The sequence below is a fragment of the Eurypyga helias genome, unplaced genomic scaffold, assembly GCF_000690775.1.
Source record: "Eurypyga helias isolate BGI_N326 unplaced genomic scaffold, ASM69077v1 scaffold25221, whole genome shotgun sequence".
NCBI lineage: Eukaryota > Metazoa > Chordata > Aves > Eurypygiformes > Eurypygidae > Eurypyga > Eurypyga helias.
Window position 1 is genome coordinate 3,521 of NW_010233230.1, and position 20,668 is coordinate 24,188.

General features: G+C 39.1%; 1 protein-coding gene across 2 annotated transcripts in view; it reads left to right on the top strand.

The window, feature by feature from the left end:
* The first annotated feature begins 3,423 nt into the window (after positions 1-3,423).
* Positions 3,424-20,668, top strand: part of ASB5 (ankyrin repeat and SOCS box containing 5) — a 30,485-nt gene continuing 13,240 nt past the window's right edge. Inside the window, exons 1-2 of one of the 2 annotated variants that reach the window (XM_010161680.1) lie at positions 3,424-3,513; positions 5,707-5,999. In XM_010161680.1, coding sequence (XP_010159982.1) covers positions 5,804-5,999 — 196 coding nt within the window. In that variant the 5' untranslated portion in view covers positions 3,424-3,513; positions 5,707-5,803. Of the gene's footprint in view, positions 3,514-5,706; positions 6,000-17,187; positions 17,402-20,668 lie in introns of those variants that run through there. The other variant, XM_010161682.1, reaches the window with a different exon arrangement.

The following is a 20,668-nucleotide window of genomic DNA, read 5'->3' on the forward strand; positions in this document are numbered from 1 at the left end:
TTCTGGGCTGCCAGCGCACACGGCCAGCTCATGTCCAGCTTTTCATCCACCAGTACCCCCAAGTCCTTCTCCTCAGGGCTGGGTATAAAGTTAAAAGAAATTAATTATTTCACTGTATTTAGAAACAGTATGCAATGAAGAAAATAAAATTAGTTAAATAATTAAAGAAAAATTAAAATAATATGAATAAAAGAATAAAATTAGCAATTTTGAAAGGAATTCATATTGGTGACAGAAAACATTCATAACTCAGCTCTACTTTTTTGAGCAAATGTTTCGCTTTAGAATAGATTACAGTTATTTTGATGATATAATTTAAAGGTCATACATGTTAAAAAAAAAAATTACCATAGATCTGGAATAGTTTCGTAAGTGCAAGTAGTGTTAATTCACACAGCTGAAGAGGTCTGTGTAGGTTGCAAAGTGGCAGAGAGGCATTAGTTACAGGTGGAAATCTTGCCTTTTGAAAACTGTCAATTGAAACAGAAGATTTCTGTCAATCATTTCTCATGCACTTATTGTATATGTGATGAAAATCAAATCTTCATGTCATGGCTCTTCTGGGATCTGAATGTTACCAACTGATTTATTTACTAATTTTATTAGAGTTATTTAATTAAGCATATGTGACATTTTGCAGTTCATTAAAAAACCCCAAAAACCCTGTAAAACCTGCAAAAATACAGTTCAGGTTCAGGTACATGAATTTAGACGAATAGGGTGGTTGCACTGCCTACTAGAGAAATGAGAAATAGCAACGTTCTGTCAAGCCAGTTCCAATATCTGAAGCATAGCAGCTGTAGTAGTACTTAAGGAAGAGGGTGAGCTAGTTGCTGAAGAAGGACTCTGTGAAGTTGTACAGACATGTTGTTGGTGATGAAGACATTAGTTTGGACCCAAGAAAGGAACTGTGCAAAGGGAACCAGATGCAAAATGAGGAGACTCGTCAAAGTTTCACTGATACAGCCATATCAGTTCATTGAGCCATAAAAAATTACAGCTAAATATCCTTATTAAGCTGCAGCTTGTATGTGCATTTTGGCATTACTCTCCCCTCATAGTTTGCTGCTACTTTTTAACAGGAGGCTACTGTCTGTGGCAAAATGGGCAGTAGGGGTGTGAGTGTTTTTTCAGTGTGAAGTCCAAAGGAATAGTTGAAATTCATCAAGAGTTTAAATTGCCAGAATTTGGACTGAAGTGGCTGAATACCAGTACACATTCCTTCCTGTTGACTTCCAGGAAGGTAGAAAGAGGGGCAGGAACCTTTAGCTGAGGAATGGCATGGGCAGCTGGAGGTGGTAACTTTTAAAACTCCCCGGGGCAAGATTTGCTAGGGTTCGTCTGTCAGCAGATGTGTGCACGCTTGTGTGACACGTTTCTGGTTTTAGTAATGCCTCTGAGTACCCACAGGGCTTATTTTGGAATCTTTGTCTATAATACTCTTAATTGGGTTGTGTAAGTTATCCAGAGAGTATTGCCACAAATAACATAGGACAGACTTCCTGTCTGTAGGCAGAACTCAGGTTGAATTTAAGATGTAACTCGTTTAAAGCAGGTCAGTTGTACCTGCTTCCCGTTCGTTCAGAACTTTACTGCCAGTGATTAGATGGGCTGGTTAAGCAGATCTAGCATGCTCATATGATAATGTTGCTGATAGCAGGGATTGTTTGATAGCAGACTTGTCGTTGAAATGGAATCTATCACCATTGCGAGAAGCAGCTATCCAGTGCGTGTATAACAAGTGATACAGCCACTGTATCCACCCACCGGCATAAAATAAAGGTTTATTAATGTGGTTATGTAATTAATAATAGAAGATAGAGCATACTTTTTGTCTAGAAGTCGCTTAGGGTGTGGGTAAATTGTTTCAATTAGCATAAAGAGGTGCCACTGCAGAAGACCTCCTTTCTGCACTTGGCCACTACACAGTAAGACATTAGAGGGCAGCCTACTTTGAGCGCTCCCTTGCGTAGCCAGTATAAATGGCAGTATTGCTGGCTTGAATATACTGGTCATGATTTTTAGAAATGATAACACGTCAAGCTGCATTAAAAGGGAATTTAAGACCGTAAATTCCAGCATTTAAATTTTTTTTAAATGGTTTTAAAATTAAAATAGTTGATTGCCAGAAATGGAGAAAGCATACAAGAGAATTGATTCCACTGTTCTGTTTTTTTGGGGTTTTTTTTGGTTTTTTTTTTTCTGGGAATATGTCAAGCCAGGGGGATCTTTGTCTGCCACAGTACTGTTTACGTTCTTAAAACAATAATCCCTGGGCCATTTTCCCATGTGCTATGATAAAACTTTGCATGCTATCCTTTTTGTAGCCATTAAGTGAATGAACATTCAATATTTAATTTTATTCAGTTTTTTATCCAAATTTTGTATTAAAAGAAAAACGATTAGATACCCGATTAGTGGTGTTTTCACCAGAATATCCAAGTGCTTTGTTAACAGCAACTGAGTCATCTTCAGAATACTCCTCTTGAGTGGTCCTTTTAAACCCATTTTACAAGTGAGGGTATGAGGCAGAGAAATTGAAATCCCAAACCTTACATCTGTACAGGAAAGGTGAGTGTCCAGATTAAGCCACTGCTCTTTTCAAGTGCTTTCATATTTTTGTAACATGGCACATTGATGCATTTCTCTTTCGAAGCGCTCAGCATTCTGCACTGCTGCGAGACCAGACTCCCGTTGCTTCATCTTGCCATCCAATAGGAAACTTGGAACACTTAGATGCCAGAGTTTTACACTCTTATCACATTGACTGTCTTATCCTTTACCTACTTACTTACGTTTCTACTTGCTGATTTCCATTACAACATCTGTAGCTTTCTGTTGCTGGTTCTCCCAGGCTGCGTGGGCTTGGGCCCTGCTGTTTTGTGGCCAGGTGGCAGTATTCGCAGTGTTGATGTTTCCAGAATGCTGTGTGAGCGTTAACATCTGAACAGTTGTTCTGATTTCATGACCGGGTGCCTGGTTTTTGGCTTTGCCAACGAGCTGTAATGGCAATTTCTGCAGAGTTTTAGTAGCCTTAGATTAGGATAAAATTGGTTGTTCTGTGCAGCTGGGAGAGTTTCCAGTTAAGCTGGCACAAATGAGTTATAGAGCTTTAAAAAAGAAGAAATACCATTAGGAAAGTAATTTTGCCAGCTTCTTATGAGCGTGTGTGAATTGAAATTCTCAAAATTCCAAGTTTCTTTGATTTTGACATAGTTTATAGGTAAGGAGAGAGATTTTTGAGAGGGCAAAAGACAAGCTTTGGTATAGGAATAACCCTCCCGCTCAGTTTTCATGTCGTTTCTAAAAGCTGAAGGTTTACAGATCAATGAGGATGTTTGAAAGATCATTTTAAAAAAAAACATGCATCCACATCATTATTTTTGAAAAGGATTTTGCTATTTTTGTTGACCCTTTACAGAAAAGTAGAACCTGAAGAAGATAGTTTAACAACTGGGAAATTTCTTTTCACTGATTTATCTGCTGCAGTTGTAAGAAGCTGGTAACAGTATTGTAAGGGGAAGATTAACTCTGAGCACTGCCATTAACTACAGCTGTTGTTTATAGTAATTACTCTTTGGATTTTTACTCTTTGCCTCTGCAAAGAAAGACTATTTTGTTAATTAACAAAATGTGGGAGAAATCCAGTTGAGAAAGCAAAGTTACTGGATGACACAATGTGGAGTCAGTAATAAAAGGGGTCAGGTAAAACATCGTGAAGAAGAAAAACGTTTTCCATGAGATAATTGTGGTTTCTTTATTCTGCATGGTAAATTAGCAAAACAGGGACTTAAGATGGCTGGGGAATTCTGTGCTCGGATTGACTTAAGCTTAATAATACTAGCAGAAATACAGAAGAAACAAAAAATTCCAATAGTGGATGTGTTACTAAGGAAAATATCATTTCTATTAATGACTGAAACGGAAATTGGCAGTGGTGGCTCAGAACATAATGCCTATTTATTCTTATGGAAAACATGACACCTCAATTCAGTGTCAGATAACAATGTGCCAAATATAAAAAGGGATTTTCATTTGGCATTTTAAGTACTCACTCCTGCTTCTAACTATGGTATGAGGAGAGCAGTTCCTATTCTGGCTGGATGAGAAAATGTCTATAAATGAAATTTAGGAGAAAATGCTTTTTTTTTTTTTTACAGAACAATATAGTTTACATGTAAACTGCTTTTTAATTGCCTTTTCTAGTTACTTTTTTGACTCTTATGTGGATTAATTTTTTTTCAAAGAAAAAGGCTGAATGTCTGTTTCTCTCAAGATAAGCACATTTCAGTTCTTGTCTGTTAAAAATCTTGATATAAGCTTCCTTTTCTTTTGTCTTTTCTTCATTTCTATAGGTTTATTTGAATGTAGTTTACAGAAAACATTATAGTTTCTTACTGTAATAAATTACTCCTGGAGCCAGATGATAAGAAGTTGATACGATTTTGTATCATATCCTTAATGTCTGCTATGCTGCTCATTGAACTCCGGGATCTGTGGATGCAGTGACATTTGGATCATACCCTGTGTTCCTAATGGAGAGTTGCCAACATTCTAAAATGTTTGGTTGTTTGTTTGGTTTTTTTTTCTGACCATCAAACGAGAATCCAGGGTAGAAGAGAAAGCGTATTTCAGTTTAGAATTACTATGGGTAGAGTATTTTAAACTCTAATCAAAGACGCTCTTTCTTTTATATAAAAAGAAATATAAAAGTTTAGAACAGAACTCTTTCCTATGCAGCCATGATTCTTTATTTTAGGGCTATAGCTTACTTAGGTACCTAATTCTGTCCTGTAGCTCCTCAGTTTGTGTCACCATTATTTACTCAGCAATTACTCACACTAATGGAACAGTTTGTGCATAAGTGCTGATGACTATGACTAATAACTTTATGGTATATAAGCAAATTAAATCTTAAAATATCTGAGAAATTCACATCCCCCTCTCTAAAACTGGCCAAGGCATAAAGCCTCTCATGTCATAGGTTTAAAATAACATCATGCAGCACAATGAAAGGTGTATCATAAGCATTAGAAATTGTTGTATATTTACTGTTGCATTTAATTATTTATTTATAATTACATTTTAAATTATGTAATTTTAGATGCTCAATATATTATTTATTAAAATATCTAGAAGTTAGATTTTTAGTTTGCTCTGAATTCTGTTTTTTGTATAATGTTATAAGCCATGTGTACTAGATACTTTCCTTCAGCCTGAAAAAATGATGAGGCTGTCAACATATATTAAATCTCAGTGTCTTTGTTAATTTATATTTCAAGTATTTACTGATGTGGTTCTAGTTCTTTAAGAAAAAAATAGTCTAACATAAAATGAAGTGGCACAAAAGAGCAATTGTACTTTAAAAGCAGAAGAACTTATTTTAGTAAAAACTGATTACCTGAGTTACCTTTTTAGTACATGAAATTGTAGTTCTTAATAGTAATACTTTTGACAGTGTATTTTTAAGCATGTATTAATAGGATAAACAAATTAATTAGAAATGCAGAATTTGGAATGAAACAGACCTTTTAAGTGGAACAAGTACAATCCAGGGTCTTGGAACCTGTGTCTGTTATGTTCCGTCCCACTTGAATATCACCAGGCTAGCAGGAGTGGTAGTGAACTCAATACTATGTACAGTATAAATAATCGTCATATTTTGAGCAGCAAGCATCATGACCAGCTGATATTTTCTTTCCTCAGGACCAGTTGTTCCCAAGAGTGCGTGGCTGGAGCCATATGATCTTATCAACACATTTGAAAGCCCTTCCCAAACACTGAGAGCGATTTTGCTGCAGCAATGACTGTCATAGAAGAAAGTCGCCCTTTTGCCCAGCAGCTATCCAATGTCTACTTTACGATACTCTCCCTTTTTTGTTTTAAACTTTTTGTGAAGATCAGCCTCGCTATACTTAGTCATTTCTACATTGTAAAAGGGAACCGTAAGGAAGCAGCAAGGATAGCTGCTGAATTTTACGGAGTTCCTCAAGGACAAGGTATATTTGTTCTATCTCATAACTACTGTCTGGGGTTTTTGTTGTTACTGTTTTTTTCCAGGTAATTATTTATCTGCTTGCCTCATTAATATTCAGTTTTCTTAAATGGTATGCATGAGTGTTTTTCTTCTGTAGCCTTGCTGTTTCCTGAACAACAGTTATCTGAAGGAGTGTCGTCGTCACCAAATGCTGTGAGGAAAATTAACTCTATCCTAACTAAAACCAGCAAGTTAGATTATTTAAGCTTTCTGTTGTTGGTGGTGGATTTTTTTAGGTTACTAAGTTCAGGATAAAACTGAAGTATCATAGCCAATGCCATCTTAGGAGAGAGGCCTGTACTTAAGATGGCTATATTTGAGAATGTCAAATACTTCCCAATCTAAGACAGTTTTCCAAATTGCTTCTAAGGTTCCCCAGCTTACCCATTTGTGGTTGAATTTTTCCATGCTTGGCATGTGATTATTTTGCAGCATTTACTGAAACTAGTCCCAATATTTCTCAGTATTATTTCTTTATTAAGTTAAAATTTTCTTAGATATAGTCCTTCTGTACTTTGAATTAGTGTCTTGGCACATATCAGGGAGCTTGCTGTTTGTCAGGCTGAGCTTTTGGGCATTGTGTGGAAACCCATCCATTTTTACTGGGTTGAAAGCTCTTGTGAAAATTCCTTTTTCTGTTTGCTGAAGCAGAACTTTGGCCGAGCTAGGCACTACTGTTACCCCAGCCTCATCTGTGGTAAACATGCACCATTCAGTTCTTCTGGGTCACAGAATGCATAAAACTCTCTTCTTGGTTGTGTTATCCTAGTGCGTGACTGAGCCGTGTCTTTGCTCAACTCAGGATCTCCGCTGCCTCACTTGTCTTTGGTTGTTGTTCCTTGTATTCTGGGATGACATCAAGTTTGAGTTAGGCGATGGAAGAGGAAGACTTGTCTTGCCTCTTATCGCCTTCACCGCTCATCCCTAGAAGATGAAAATCTGTCACTGTTGCAGGTACTGTTTTGCTTAGGTAGCAGAGGTTTGTATTGATTTAAAGGCTCAAACATATGATAGAGTTTCTGGTTATCTGCTTGATTTATTAAAAGAAAATACTTAATGCAACTAATTTGTGCTTCATTTTTTGTGTCTTCATTTTTCACTGCCCGACTTGCAGTGTTTGGGTCTGGATTTGGAACAGTCCTAAGCACATATTCAGCTAATGTTACATAATCTGCAAATTCAGCCTTTTGTAGTGATTAACAGGACCAATCCTTCCTCTTTGGGACGCAGATAAGGCTCCTCAAAATTACTATTTTATCTCATCTTTTCTATCCCTTTGTTCCATGTTTGTAGAAGAGGGCATGATGCTGTCTCAGCTCACACCATGCTGTGGGATTTGGTTTGTTTATGTTTGTGAAATACAGTACAGGCACCTCAGTAGAGTTTATACAATACCGTGTAACAAAATATCCTCTTCAAAGCAGTATCTAAGATGATATACAGCAAGTAATGTGAAGCTACAGCTTGTAACATCAAATGATAAAATTAAATACTGAGTATCCTTCTAATTAGTGATCCTGTCCTGTGGTTTTTATTAAGCCATAGAAAAGCCTCAGCAGAAAAGACAAAACCCAAACCAGAAAAAGAGCCTGTCATTGCCTAATTGAAGTTTATAGTGTTTCAAGAAGTAATTCTAATTAGAGGAAATGTTAGTTTTCATTTTCTAGTTTTAACCTGATTACATACTCTTAAAATTGTGTTAGTGCTGGTATTTTCAGTTGGCTTATAATAGTAGAAAATTACTTTTTGCTATTGTAATGGCTTGGGTGGGATAGAGTGCTATAATTCTGAAAAAGAAAAGAGCTTTTGAAAATAATGTGCTGCTAGGCACAGGCATTATTGCATGTTTACTGAGCTGAGCTCTTGAATTAAAATAAGCCTTTCTTTTATGAAGGCAGTATAATTGAGGACATTTTAGGTACTGAGCAGTAGTGCTTGGTGGAACTCCTTTTATCAAAGTGAAGGTATATAGGTCAGGGGAGGCCCAGGGATCACACATTTCATGGCTGACTTAGTTTTGTGACTTGTTCTTGGATGAATACAAGGAGACAGCTTTACCTATGTCATCTGCCTACTATGTTCTTGTCACTAGATATTAGTAGTGTAACGGGTCATATTTTGTTCTTCAATATTTCAGGAATATTTTCTCTCCAGTATGGATAGTCACCTATCTACTGTGTTAAATGTATCGTTTGGATCTCCTATGTATGTGAGCGGCTGGATAGGGATAACATCCCAGTAATTAATTAGGAATTATTATGCTGTGTATATGGCATTGTAATAAAATAACTAGATCAGTATTCAGCAGCAGCTAAGACCAGAAAAGGGCGTATAAAGTCTTTACTAATTGTAAGTCACATTAATTTGTTGGAGATGAAGTCTGGAGTAAAATTTTGGTTGCGTGCAGCTGAAAGGCACCTTGAGAGGTAATTTGGATGCTCTGGGATCAAGTATACATAGGTTGTATGGCAAATGTTTGTCTAACCTGTTTTTAAAATGCTTAGTAATGGTGATTTCTGCAGTGTCCTATGCAACCAATTACAATTTTTCCTATACTCATCACTAGAATGCTCCCCACTCCACCCAAGACCTACCTAAATCTTGATTTCTGCAAACTAAATACATAAAGTATGATTAAGGTATTTATCAGGTTATGTTTATGTATGAGAAGTAACCAATTTAAAGACTGTTATCATGCATCTTCCTACCTCTACTGTTTTTGCCTTTTCTAAAATAAATTTTAAAAAGGATTTAACTTGGTCCGTCCTCCTAAGTCTTGTTTTCTAGACCTGGAACTACTGTAGCTGCTCTCCTTGGCCTTGTGCCAGTTCATATACGGTTAACAGATATCTTTATTAACATCTAATTCCCCATGTTAAACAGGGTGCTCCTGCTGAGACTTTTTTAGTGCAACCAGTGGAACTATTATTTGTATAAAGTGGAACTGTTACGTCATGTGCCATATATATGATACCTGATGGAACAGCTCCTGGAATGATACTTTTTTTCTTCCCAATGTTAAAGTATTAAGGATACAGTCTATAGCCTACTATAAACCCGATGTTAAAGTCACTGTACTATGCATTTGCTTTTTCCTTTCTAAACATAATACTTTGTGCTGGCCTTTAGCCAACGTCATGCTCTTGTTATCACACAGTTTCTCCATTTTACTGGTCTGTTTTGAATTGTTTCCCTCTGAGCAGTTCCAGCACTTGCAGTTTGGCGTCATCTACTGATTTTATAAAAATAAATATAATATTCTGTCATCCACAGTATTACAAAACTGAAGAGCACAATGAAGGACAGAACTCTGCAGTCTTTTACATTTGTTTAAAGTGGATTAAAGACCTGTGCCCTAATAAACTATCCGAATTGAATTCTTTTCCCAGTGAAGTCACTGGTACTACTACCATAAAATAATTAAATGAAAGAGGGATCCATTCTGTTATAAAGGTCCCATTTACAGGATTGCTTTTAACTATGGCACTGATTTTGTAAACATTCAGATGCACATCCTTGCCCCATTGAACTGAAAGGGACTGGTAGTTGTTTAGAGCTAAGTGTTTTGCAGTCAGGGACTATGGCTCTGTTGTAAATAGGCTATGGTGCCTAGCTTTTCTTTTTTATTGTGTTGAAGTGAAAGTATATTTATTCATTATGCTAAAAAATTTGCAAAAGTCAACACTTGATTCATTTCTTTCTTTATGGAAGAAGTCACAGCACATATATGTTTATTCCATTTTAAAATTCTGCACCCAACAAACTGACCTACAAAAATGAACTTGATTACAGATTGACTTTGGCGATAATTAGCCCCTTAGCAGGCTGTCTGCAGTGGCAATGATCTGCAGAGTAAGATATCTTCTCTCACTGTATTTCCAGACCTGTGAAGAGTTAACAACTCAGCCTTTTGTACAGCTGTTGCTGGATACGAAGAGGAGGATCAAAAGCAACCTTCAGACTCTTCCCACAATACCAACTAGCTGGTCATACCATGAAAGTGCTCTGTATATACAAACGCTGAGTTGGAGCTTCAGCTGAGTTTTATGACTCATTTGCTTTAGAACGAGGTAGTAGCGCTGTGGTGTGGAGTGATTGCAAAGTGTATCAAATCTTTAGAGGTAATCATTATCAGGTGTTTTAGGTCTGTAAGATATAAACTCTACTGACAAGTACTGGTAAGAGTTTGTATGCTTTGTATGGAAGAGTCCATACTTTGATAATACAAACAACTTTGTAGAATGAGGTATAGTTCCCATTCATAAACTTTTTATAAAGCAAAAAGGGTCTATTTTATCAAAATTAAACCCGATACTCAGTTACTGTAAACTGCTTTTAGCTTCAAGCAGAAGGTGTGGTACAGAGGAACTTTCTTACAAAAGAATCATTTTGCAGAAGTTAATACAGGAGAAATGACAACCAACTTGGGTAGTCATGTACGTACACAGACACTTGGGGTCTGATGCAAAAGCGAAGTAGTTCTGGCAACATAAAATTCTTCTTCTTTAATATCCTATCTTTTAATTATGCCAACTTTCTTTGCAAAAATGAAAAATTTTATACGTAACTATACTATTTAAAAGGAATAATTGAAAGCACGATTTGTATCTGTAATATTTCCATTGGTCAGTTGGACAGACTGACAGTTGGATACGATGATGCCAGAGCACTGGAACAGGCTGCCCAGAGAGGTTGTGGAGTCTCCTTCCCTGGAGATATTCAAACCCCCTGGACATGTTCCTGTGCAATCTGATCTAGATGGAACTGCCTTGTCAGGGGGTTGGACTAGGTGATCTCCGAAGGTCCCTTCCAACCCTGAGCACTCTGTGATTTAAGTATAGCTTCTCAAAATATATTATACTATTTTTGCAAAACCAAAGAGGTGAATATGCCTTGATTTCTTCTAAGTTTTTTTTTTTAAAAACCCTACTCTAGCAAGTTCTAAGCTTTGCAAGTTCTGAGTTCTAAGTCTTTGCCTTGGCCAGGCATGGTGGGAATGCTTAGTACACTAGTTATTCCTAGTTACCCTAAATTAAGTCATCCATGAGGTTGGGGTTTTTCAGGATTGGAGCCCCCATCTCCTTTCAGGATTATGAGACTTGTAATTAGTATGAAGCCTTCTGCTTCCTTCTTTTTCATGTACGCTGAGCGCTGCTTGGTTGAACCCAAGAAACCACCCCATTAAATACAACTCATAAATAGGAAATAATAATGTGTTTCACTGCTAGAGATCCACTGTTTGGAAAGCTTGGTTACGTTTTGAGCTGTATGAATGATTAGAGCAAAGTTTTCATATTATTTTATTCTAACATGTTGCAATTGATAATGTCACTCAGCAACAGTTGTTAGGTAGGGGAGATAGGCACGAGGCATTTTCTCAACTTGCGTTCCACAGAGATCACTGTTCTATTAATAAAAGCCATATAAGACCTCTACTAGCTTCCTGGGCACAATAGAGATTCATTTAGTAATGACAGGAATATTGTATGGCATACCTAGTCACCATACCACTTGGTGTAAGGCACCGCATTTAGCATTTGTTTCTCATATGCAGCACGTAAGCTAATGGTGTAAAAATGCTTAAGATAGTGTGAGTGTTCTTTTGTGAAAGTTCATAAGGGAGGGGTTTTTTGATGGAGCTCATCACCTTCTCCTATATGCTAAATAACTTTGCCTAGTATGACAGATAACTGCCTAAGAAGAATCCTACTTCAAAATAAATCTCAAGACACATGCTTAGAATGAAGCAAATGATACCACATATCAGCAGGATACCAGAACCATTCTCCTCTGAAGAACATAATCTACCGTAAAGGGATTTTGGTGAGAGTTATGTGATGCAACTAGACTGGTGTGGCCTGAGCTCTGACCTGTGTGCAGCAACAAAAACCAAGCACACCTGTTGGCAAGCATTCCCTCACCTAAGAGAAAATCTCTGAGGCTACACAGACTTCTAGTGAATATATCCACTGGAGCCTGTTTGCATACTTGCTTCCCTGAAAGTAACTGAGAGATCCTATTGTGTAGATTCCTTTGTGGCTGTTTTTTTTTCCACGCCTCTTTGTATGTCAGGGCCTCCTTGAGAAGAGCATCGCCCCAAGCTGAATTTTATGGTCAGTATCATTTATGTGGGCCTCCATGAAATGTGTCTGTTCTGAAGACAGACCTTAATTTGTCATCACCTAGGTACTGTTGGTTTGCTTGATGTGTGTGATCTTAAGTTAACTTACATGGAAATCCCCTTCAATTGATTTCTTTGTTTTTCTGGATTAAGTAAATAATAAGCTTTTGAACTACAGACAAGGACAAAGTGAAACATTGTGAATTTATGTATCTTAAAACCTGGATTTTCAAGGGTGCATAGTAGTAAGACTGAAAGATAATCCTGGAGCAATCTGCCTGCAAGGCCCTGAGGACAACTCTTAAAGAAAAGCCATTGGGAAACTCCAGGACTGGCTGGGGACAAGCTCAAACATACCACCTGCACTGGTCTTTTTTGCGGTGGCGAGGCGTAAGCCAACAGGGGAAGACCAAAATAGCATAGCTCCCTGAAGGTGATGTTCCTTCCCTCAGCCATAGACTTGTCATGGCCAGGGTTGTGCTATTCACACTGCTCTCTTGCAGGGGATGTTCTCAAACATTTGCAATGCAGGCAAGCAACGAGTGAACTTCTGCCAGGGTGAGCTGACGATGGCTTTGGGGGAATGCATTACGTGCCGAAGTGCTGAGCTCTGTTTGTGATTGCAGCAGTGCTGGCGGGTTGGTCATAAATCCATTCTGGCATGCTGCATCTGTTGCACTAGTGGATGTTACTCTGCTATGTCTAGAGTCTTTCTGGCAGTAGATATGCTTGCTCTCTTTATAGCTATTCTCTCACGGTTACTGGCTGAAGAATCACTTTGTGGTGCTCTATACCACTCCCATGCCGGCTGCTGGTCTCAAGCCTTGTGTCTTTCTTGGTCATCATCTGAGGCCCAGGTCTGCTTGGTAACTGATTTGACTGGATTCATCAGCATGGCTGCTGTGATTGGTTTTTCTTTAGCCCACATATTATCAAATATTCTGTGTTACCACAGCCTGAAGAGTCCTGGCAGGTACATAGTGCAAATCCACAAGCCAAGAAATGTAGTAAATGCATCATTGTTCCATATTTGACTTCCCTGGTGGTTGAGACAAAGCTTTATCATATCAAAATTTTAAATCTTTTCTAAACCTTTAATTCTGATTTCCAGCATTTAAAGTATTATCTGTATATCTGTTGGCATTTGTCAGGATGTGGAGGACAGAGGACTGGTCGGTGACACCTGAGTAATGCCTAAGATTCTGGTTGACTGCTAATGGCTTATCAACCATGAAGTGCGGCTTGATGCAAGAATACGGTGTTTTTAAAAAACGGAAGTTGTTCCAGTCCTTTCCTTGTCCTTTACATAGAGCTTTATCACTGTACTTTTATGGCTCAGTGGAGCCAGCACTGCAGGATGTAACTGTGACCACTGTGGCCTTTTAGGATGCTGTATTTTTGTCATTAACCACATTTCTGTAATTATTGCTAAAACTTGCTTCATCTTGGCTTCTCCTACAGGGAGGAATGTTGGAGTTCTCAGCTGGTTCCTTTCTGGTAATGTCAGATGGTACTCTAGGGGTACTGGCACTGAGATCCAGGGACCCTGTCTATCTTTTCAGCTTCCTGGTGGTAGTCTATGGCTCACATCAGCAGGACAAGACAATTTCTAGTCCTGTTCCAGAATTGAGTGTGACAGGTTCCATGCCTGTGACCCCATAATAATCCTGGACATAAAAGTCGAGTGAATCTGAGAGTACGGAACAGTTTGGGAATGAGGTGGCTCATTGGTTAGCTAACTTGGGGGGCTGCACGCAAAACGCTGATCAGTGACATTTGAAAATAGTGCAATTTTGTCCAATTTTTCCTAAGATAAATTGTTGTTATTGGAGTTTGAACTGTATTGCATCAGGCTGCATCATGTGTTGAAAGCTGTGGGGTTTTTTTGTCATTTTAGGTTTTATTAACACTTTCTGTGCGTGTGTGATCACAATTGCATCTTTATTGCCTTAAGAACGGTCCTCAAAATGGAATGAGTTCCCCGTTGAAAGGGAGGAACAAGAATTTGTTTCCATCTTCATTCCCACTGTGAAGAACTGCTGCCCCTGTAATCTCAGAGCTGTTTGCTGACATAGAAATATTGAAACTGTACTGGCATTTCTTTTTATAAAAATCTGGATAAAGAAGGATTGTGGAAACAATCACTTGAAAGTTTCCTTTTACAGAACTTCCCTTGGATGATAAAAGTTAAATAGAACTGAATATTAGTGAAATGCAACATAGTGGTTTATTTAAAGCTTACCTGCTAAATTAAGTCAGAATTCCAAACTCAGCAGTAAAATCCTCCAGTTCCCTTACTCTGAGGCTGTCTGCCTCTTCCTCTGGCTGCTATTTTGCAGGTAGCTCCATAGTTTCCATGAATAACTGGAATATGAATACTGTCCTAGTTGCTTGTTAAGGTCCTGCCTTACCAAGGCAGGAAAGTAATGGTCTACTGTGTTTCCTACAGAGTTGGGTATCTACTTAGGTTTCTTTTACAGGTTTTCTGGTGGATTTGGGAAGTTTGAGTGTCTTCTATAGAGAAAAACCTGAGGAACACAATCTCAGTACCAAGCCTAAGCAGTTTCAAATATTAATAGTTTTATTACCTAATGAAGTTAAGAGATACTGATTTTTATTCTGTAACTAATGTAACTCAGTGCAAGGATTGGTGACATGAGGAAGATTACACAGCAATTCCATGTCAGAGGTGGGAATGAAATAGCGAGTTTTTCAGTCACACTCCACAGTTTTAACTGTGTTCATCCCCTCTTTATGTCAACATCTCAATTATTGTTTTTAATACATTTCCAGTTGATTTCTAGTGTTGGTCTAGCTTTCACTTTTTTATGCTCTGCTTTAATAGGGCTTTTCAATGGCCCTGTTAAATAGGATGAATAGCTGTGCCAGGCAGAATTTAGTGCAAAGTTGCTTCTAGAGTCCTGGGTGGGATAAGCTTTGCTGCCTGCAAAGCATGCCAAGAGTCCATATTTCTATGCCTTAAATTTTGATGTCCTCCAAAGTATTCAGGGTAAGCTAATGATAATGAGTGGCAAGTGGCTGTGGAATAGAGATACCTTTCCTAGTGCCCTGGCCATGAAGGTGGCAGGTTCTGTGGGCAGTCCAAATCCATCGGTAGCTCACTGCTTCCCAGGTCTCTGGATGAGAGCGAGCGGGTGCTGCCTCCCCTGGGGGTCTTCCCCTTTGAACCCATGGCCAGCTGTCTGTGTGTCTGCTGGTTTCCTTGCAAGTCATGCCTCTGAGACTTATAGAAGAGAATGATAACCAGGGGTGCTGGAATATTTCTGTAAAGCAAACTGTATGAACTACTTCCAGTTTTGTACCACTCCTCTAGAAGGACACCCCGCTTCATTCTCAGCTGACAACCTCACCCACAAAACTCCTACAAAAACATGTAGGTCTTGTCTTCCCAGTCCCCTGTCAATCCCTGCCATGCAGTGCCAGATGCTTTGCTTGATCCTGATCCTCACCACCTTCTCCTGAAAGTCCTGGGATACCATTGCAAATGGAAAGGAAGGGCAAAACTGAGATGAGCCTCAGAGTCATGGCATGTACAGAAATTGTCATCAGTTATTTCTCACTTGGAGAACAGTGCTGATGTCTTCCTGACAGAGACACATGTATACACACGTAATTAACTAGTAATTCTAGTATTAAAGTGTATTTTTAATGTGTCCTTTTAGAATGAGCTGTTTTGCAAAAGCTCTGTTCAAGATGGTTGCTGGATGTGTAGAAGTGCTTATTTCAGTCTGTGAGATAATTCTGGTTCATTCAGCTCAATAAAACCTGAGCAAAACAACTTTCTGACAGCAGCATAGCATCCAGGAGAGTGGAGTTTTGTTCTCTGGCAAGAAGAGCAGTAGCCCCCCTGGTTCTGTTCTGTGAAGAGGGTAGTGCCACTCCAGTAGGGCAGTTCTCATGTGCTGCACTTTCAGGATGAAATTTGCAGCTTCCCCTTCTTCTGCCCCTTCCCCTATCTTACTACATTCTTGCCTCTGATTTTCTCTTAAAGACAAATAAGGGGTACATAGAAAATGTCATTAAATATCTGCATATTATTTCAACATCTCAGGGATTCATTTTTGTCAGGTACCTGAAAGGAGTGGTACTAATGAAACCTCATAATGTTAATTTCCTTTTAAAAACTTCACAAATGGCTAGTTCGTGTAGCAGAGAAGAGGACAGTGAGGAAATATGGGGAAAAAACAGTGGGGAGGTAAAGGCAGCATCTTAACATGTTATTAGTATGGAGAAATCACTGTGCTCTTTATCCCTGCTGGGATTTTATCATGGGAGGCTTCTCCCTGTGGATTTCTGTTTTATAGTATCAGCTTGATATATAGTAACTTTAAACAAACAAAAAATTCTACTGCCAGTTGATTGCCCTTGTGTTTGTTATTATTTAAAAAAATACTGACTCCCTTACTTCCATAATGGGATCAGATTTTCACAATAAACAGTGAAATTTTTTTTTTTTTGGTTGTCATGCTTTTATTTATTCAGAATGTAGTTTCTAGCTCACATCTGTAGGATACCTTGTCCCCTATTTAAAACTAAAAAACAAAAAAAGACACACACACACAAACACACACACACACACCCAGTAAGAAGTGCTTCGTAGTTTCCTGGATTCTTCTGAATTGCAAAATATATCTGCAAGTAACGTATGAGCAAAGCTTGACGCCATAATAATTATTGTTTCTGTTACTGAAAGAATTGCCATTCTGATAAAGCAGTTTTAGTTTTTTAGATTGCTTGTTATTCAAGCAACAAAGCATTGAATACTTTAAGAATCTTTTTGGTTAGATGATTAAAAAACGAACACCTTCTTTCCATCCAAATCATGTAAATAGTTAAGACTCGTGCTGTAGCTAAGCTGATTCTTTCTCAGTTTTAAAAATAGAAAAGGCTGGAGCAGTCCTTCCCTTCCCCCACTGTGTACTCACTAGTCCAAGCTAGTAAATGTTACTGAATGGATTTCAGTGTTGTAGCCATTCTGCAGTAAGTCCGGCAAGATCTGCTGCGAAAGCGCAAGGAGGAAGAAAGGTAGTAGGAATCTGTTTGTGGGCGTTCGTCAGAGCAGAGCACCTGCCCCCATGACAGGCAGGCTTTCCTGGAGAAACAGATAATGACAACAAACACCGCCCATCAGGGGAGCCAGAATCTCCCCAAAAGACGCCTAGGAAGTATAAGGGAGTGTCCTGCGAAACGGAAAGCTAGCTGGGGTATTCTGACCAGCCAAGGTTAGTGCAGCAGCCATTTCCGAAGTGGCTGAAATACGCGACGCTGACCCCGTTGGTGATGTTCTAGGCGGGGGGGGTGTGTGTGTTTCTAGCTGTCCTATAAATGCATGTTTCTGTTCGTGGCACTTTATTATCTTGCACGGGTTAACACGAGGGCATTGAGGCTATTTCTGTTCTTTCCACACCCTTTATCGGCTGATGTAAAATACCTTTTCTTGTTTGCCTGCCCTATTTGTTTTATGCAAGTGTTTAAGGCTTGACTTACCCTGACTTTTGCTGTCCTGTCACAAGGTAACTGGATACTGGAGGCTAATTGTTTACAACGGGGAACTGGGGAATGAAAGGAGGGGGAGGAGTAAACTTCACGCACAACTTTATATATAAAGAGAGGTTTCTAGGTAGCTGAAACAGGAGGCAAAGGAGAAACTACAGGTGACAGAACCCTTGTCCTGTACTAAGATACTGAAGAGAGTGATATAATTGTAAGGGTTTGCATGGGGAAGTACTTAAGGAGGTATTTAAGTTGCTGGACAAGGGCGTTTTCAGCAATGAGGAACAAACTATTTTAAAAGATGTGTTTAGGCCTGCAATTGTCTGTGCCATATTCTCCTATTTTTTTCATAATACAGGTGTGTAAAAGGGAGCTTTGAGTAGTTGCGAGAGTCTAATAGGAATTTTTAAAAGAGTGATAATATTTCTAAGTAATGTGGACCATATCATACAGCTCAGAGCGAAACAAAAAAAGAAAATAAGGTAATCTAACTTGAAATGCTTAATAATAGGATAACAGATGAGAAACTGGAGCTGTTTTAAACTAGTCAAGGAAAGAAGGAGGTGGGATAGAGGGTTTTGATGTATTGTGCTTAAAATAGCACCATATACTGCCAGTGTTAGAATTAAGAAATATGAAGAATTTAAGCAACAGTTACCATATCTTACCAAGTAACAATTTGATTGCAGTGGTACTGTAAGGTAATATTAATTCATCAGGTTTAATATGCAGTGTAGCTTCTACCCCCATATTGTTCACCGTTTTGGCTAAGGTTTTCTGACCTATTTCTGATCTATTTTATTTATGAACATCTTGGCTAGTTGGATCAGGATTTCCCAAAAAACTAGGACATTCTCCCTCAGGCTGAAAAGAAATTTTACAAGTTTATCAGTGTTAGCACTAGCCATTCCTTGATACGGTTCAGGCTCTTTTGCCATTCTTGCAAAGCAGTAGCCACACTTAGTCAGGTTTTGAAATTTTCAAAATCACAGTAAAATATGTCTAGTAAAATTTCCTGAAGGTTCCTTTTTAACTCGGTCCAGCTACTTAAAGCCTCTTTGTGTGTATATATTTACTGATGGACATCTTGAAGTACTGAGAGGCTTCTGTTGCAATTGAGGCCTCCGCTTGTTGCAGTTTGCTTGAATAACAGGTGCATTTAATCTCGAATCCGAAGGAGGCTCCTTTCTTCCCTCTCTAGTCCCACCCGTGGAGGTACCCAAACTTGACTTGGCTCTTCAGACACCCTTGCAGAGCAAAGGAGGCGGGAGTCATACTGCAATGCAGGATGTAATTAAATATGCTGATTAGAAAATGGACTAAAAATTATGCAGATGTCGTGGTAAGATCTGTTAGAAGGGCGAAAGGATAGAGTCAGGCTAGGTCTTCAGACTACTGGCATGCGGGCTCACAACCAGGCTGCTTTACCAAAATCTCCTGGGGGTGGCAAAAATCATCATGCTAGACCCAGCTTCGCTGTCTGGCTGGGCACAGCCTTTGAGGCTAGGGGTTATGCCATCTGCTGCTTTCACTCTCTGTCGGGCTGGGAAAATACTGGGGAAACTGCTTACAGCCTGGATTAAGGCTGAGACTGCGTTTGAGGAGCAGAAGCACCCCAGACAGAAGTTCTCCAGAGTCTGACCTCAGCTCAGAATGCCCGTCTGCCTTTTCTGTCAGCTTCTAGCTGAGGCAGCCACCGAAACCCCTTTTGTTTTAGTAACTTGCCCCAGGAGGTGGTAAAAGCCTAAGCATGCTACCAGCTGCTCCGCGTACTCCGATCAAACCTGCTGTGGGTCTAAGGGATTACTGTGTTCAGAGGTCAGTGGGATTTTACACCTTGGTGCTCCAGCTATGGCACGCACATTCTACAGGCTACTTTCTGCTAGAATAATATCCAGCCAGTTGATCCTTAAAGATGATGGAAGAAACAACCCGTGCATGAGCAATGGATGGGGGAGTTGTGGCTGTGCTTTCATGTGACGGGAGAAGGGGCTTGGCACACTTTTTCCTGCATGTGCAAGGCCCGGCGCAGAGCCAGCAGCAACAATGGCCGCTGCCACCATCATGGCCCTTGCTGTCACGTTTTAATACAGTTTAATGTTTCAGTGTGAAAAGTATGTTAAATTGCAATGGCAAAGCACTCAAAATTTAGGCATTGTTAAAAGTAATGTTGCCTGGGCCACGCTGATTTGACCCTCCAATGCATTGCAACCCAGTATTTGGCAACACAGTCACGTGCTGTACTTTTCCACAAGGCCCCTGCTTCTTGGGATGTGCAACGTGGATGATGTTCTGGCAATTCATTAGGTTTATACTCGGAAAAATTACACCCTGTGTTTTCCTGTATGTTGCAAAGGTTAGAAGGCACATAGTGAATGGTAGGAAAAAAGGGTTAACTTTTTTCATGTCCCCAAAAGCAAATTCTATACTTGTCTTTGATGTGGTACGTCTATGTTTTAAGACCAGTCATCTGACCTAGAAGTTTCTTGACTGATTGTAGTTATTATTGACTTCAGAAGCTCAAAGCTCTCGTAACCATAATTAAACTATGTTTTCAGTGTATGCTCTAAAGCTTTAGTACTCTGGAAAAAATTAAGCCCCTAGATTGGATTTGCAATTTAAGCATTAAAACTCTCTGTCTTTTGGTTCCTTAGTTATAGTAAGATGATGTTATGAACACAGAGGCAGCAAGGGTTTTGCTGACAAAGAATTCTTTTCTTTTGTTATTGGGAGAATACCATGAAAAAGGCATTTTAAGCTTGACAGTGTTGTAGTCAGCTTATGGTTTGGACAGCATGTCTTAAAGAGAAGAGATCCTACTAGATACGGAGATACAGAATGGTTTCAGTGCTAACTCATTCACTGAACACAACACTGGAACAGCAAAACTAACGTGTGGCCATGTAGTGTGGGGGTATCATCAACAGAACTGCATGGGGAAAAAAATTTGGTTTGTATGGTTTTCAAGAGTAGGAAAACATGGGCATTTGCATTTG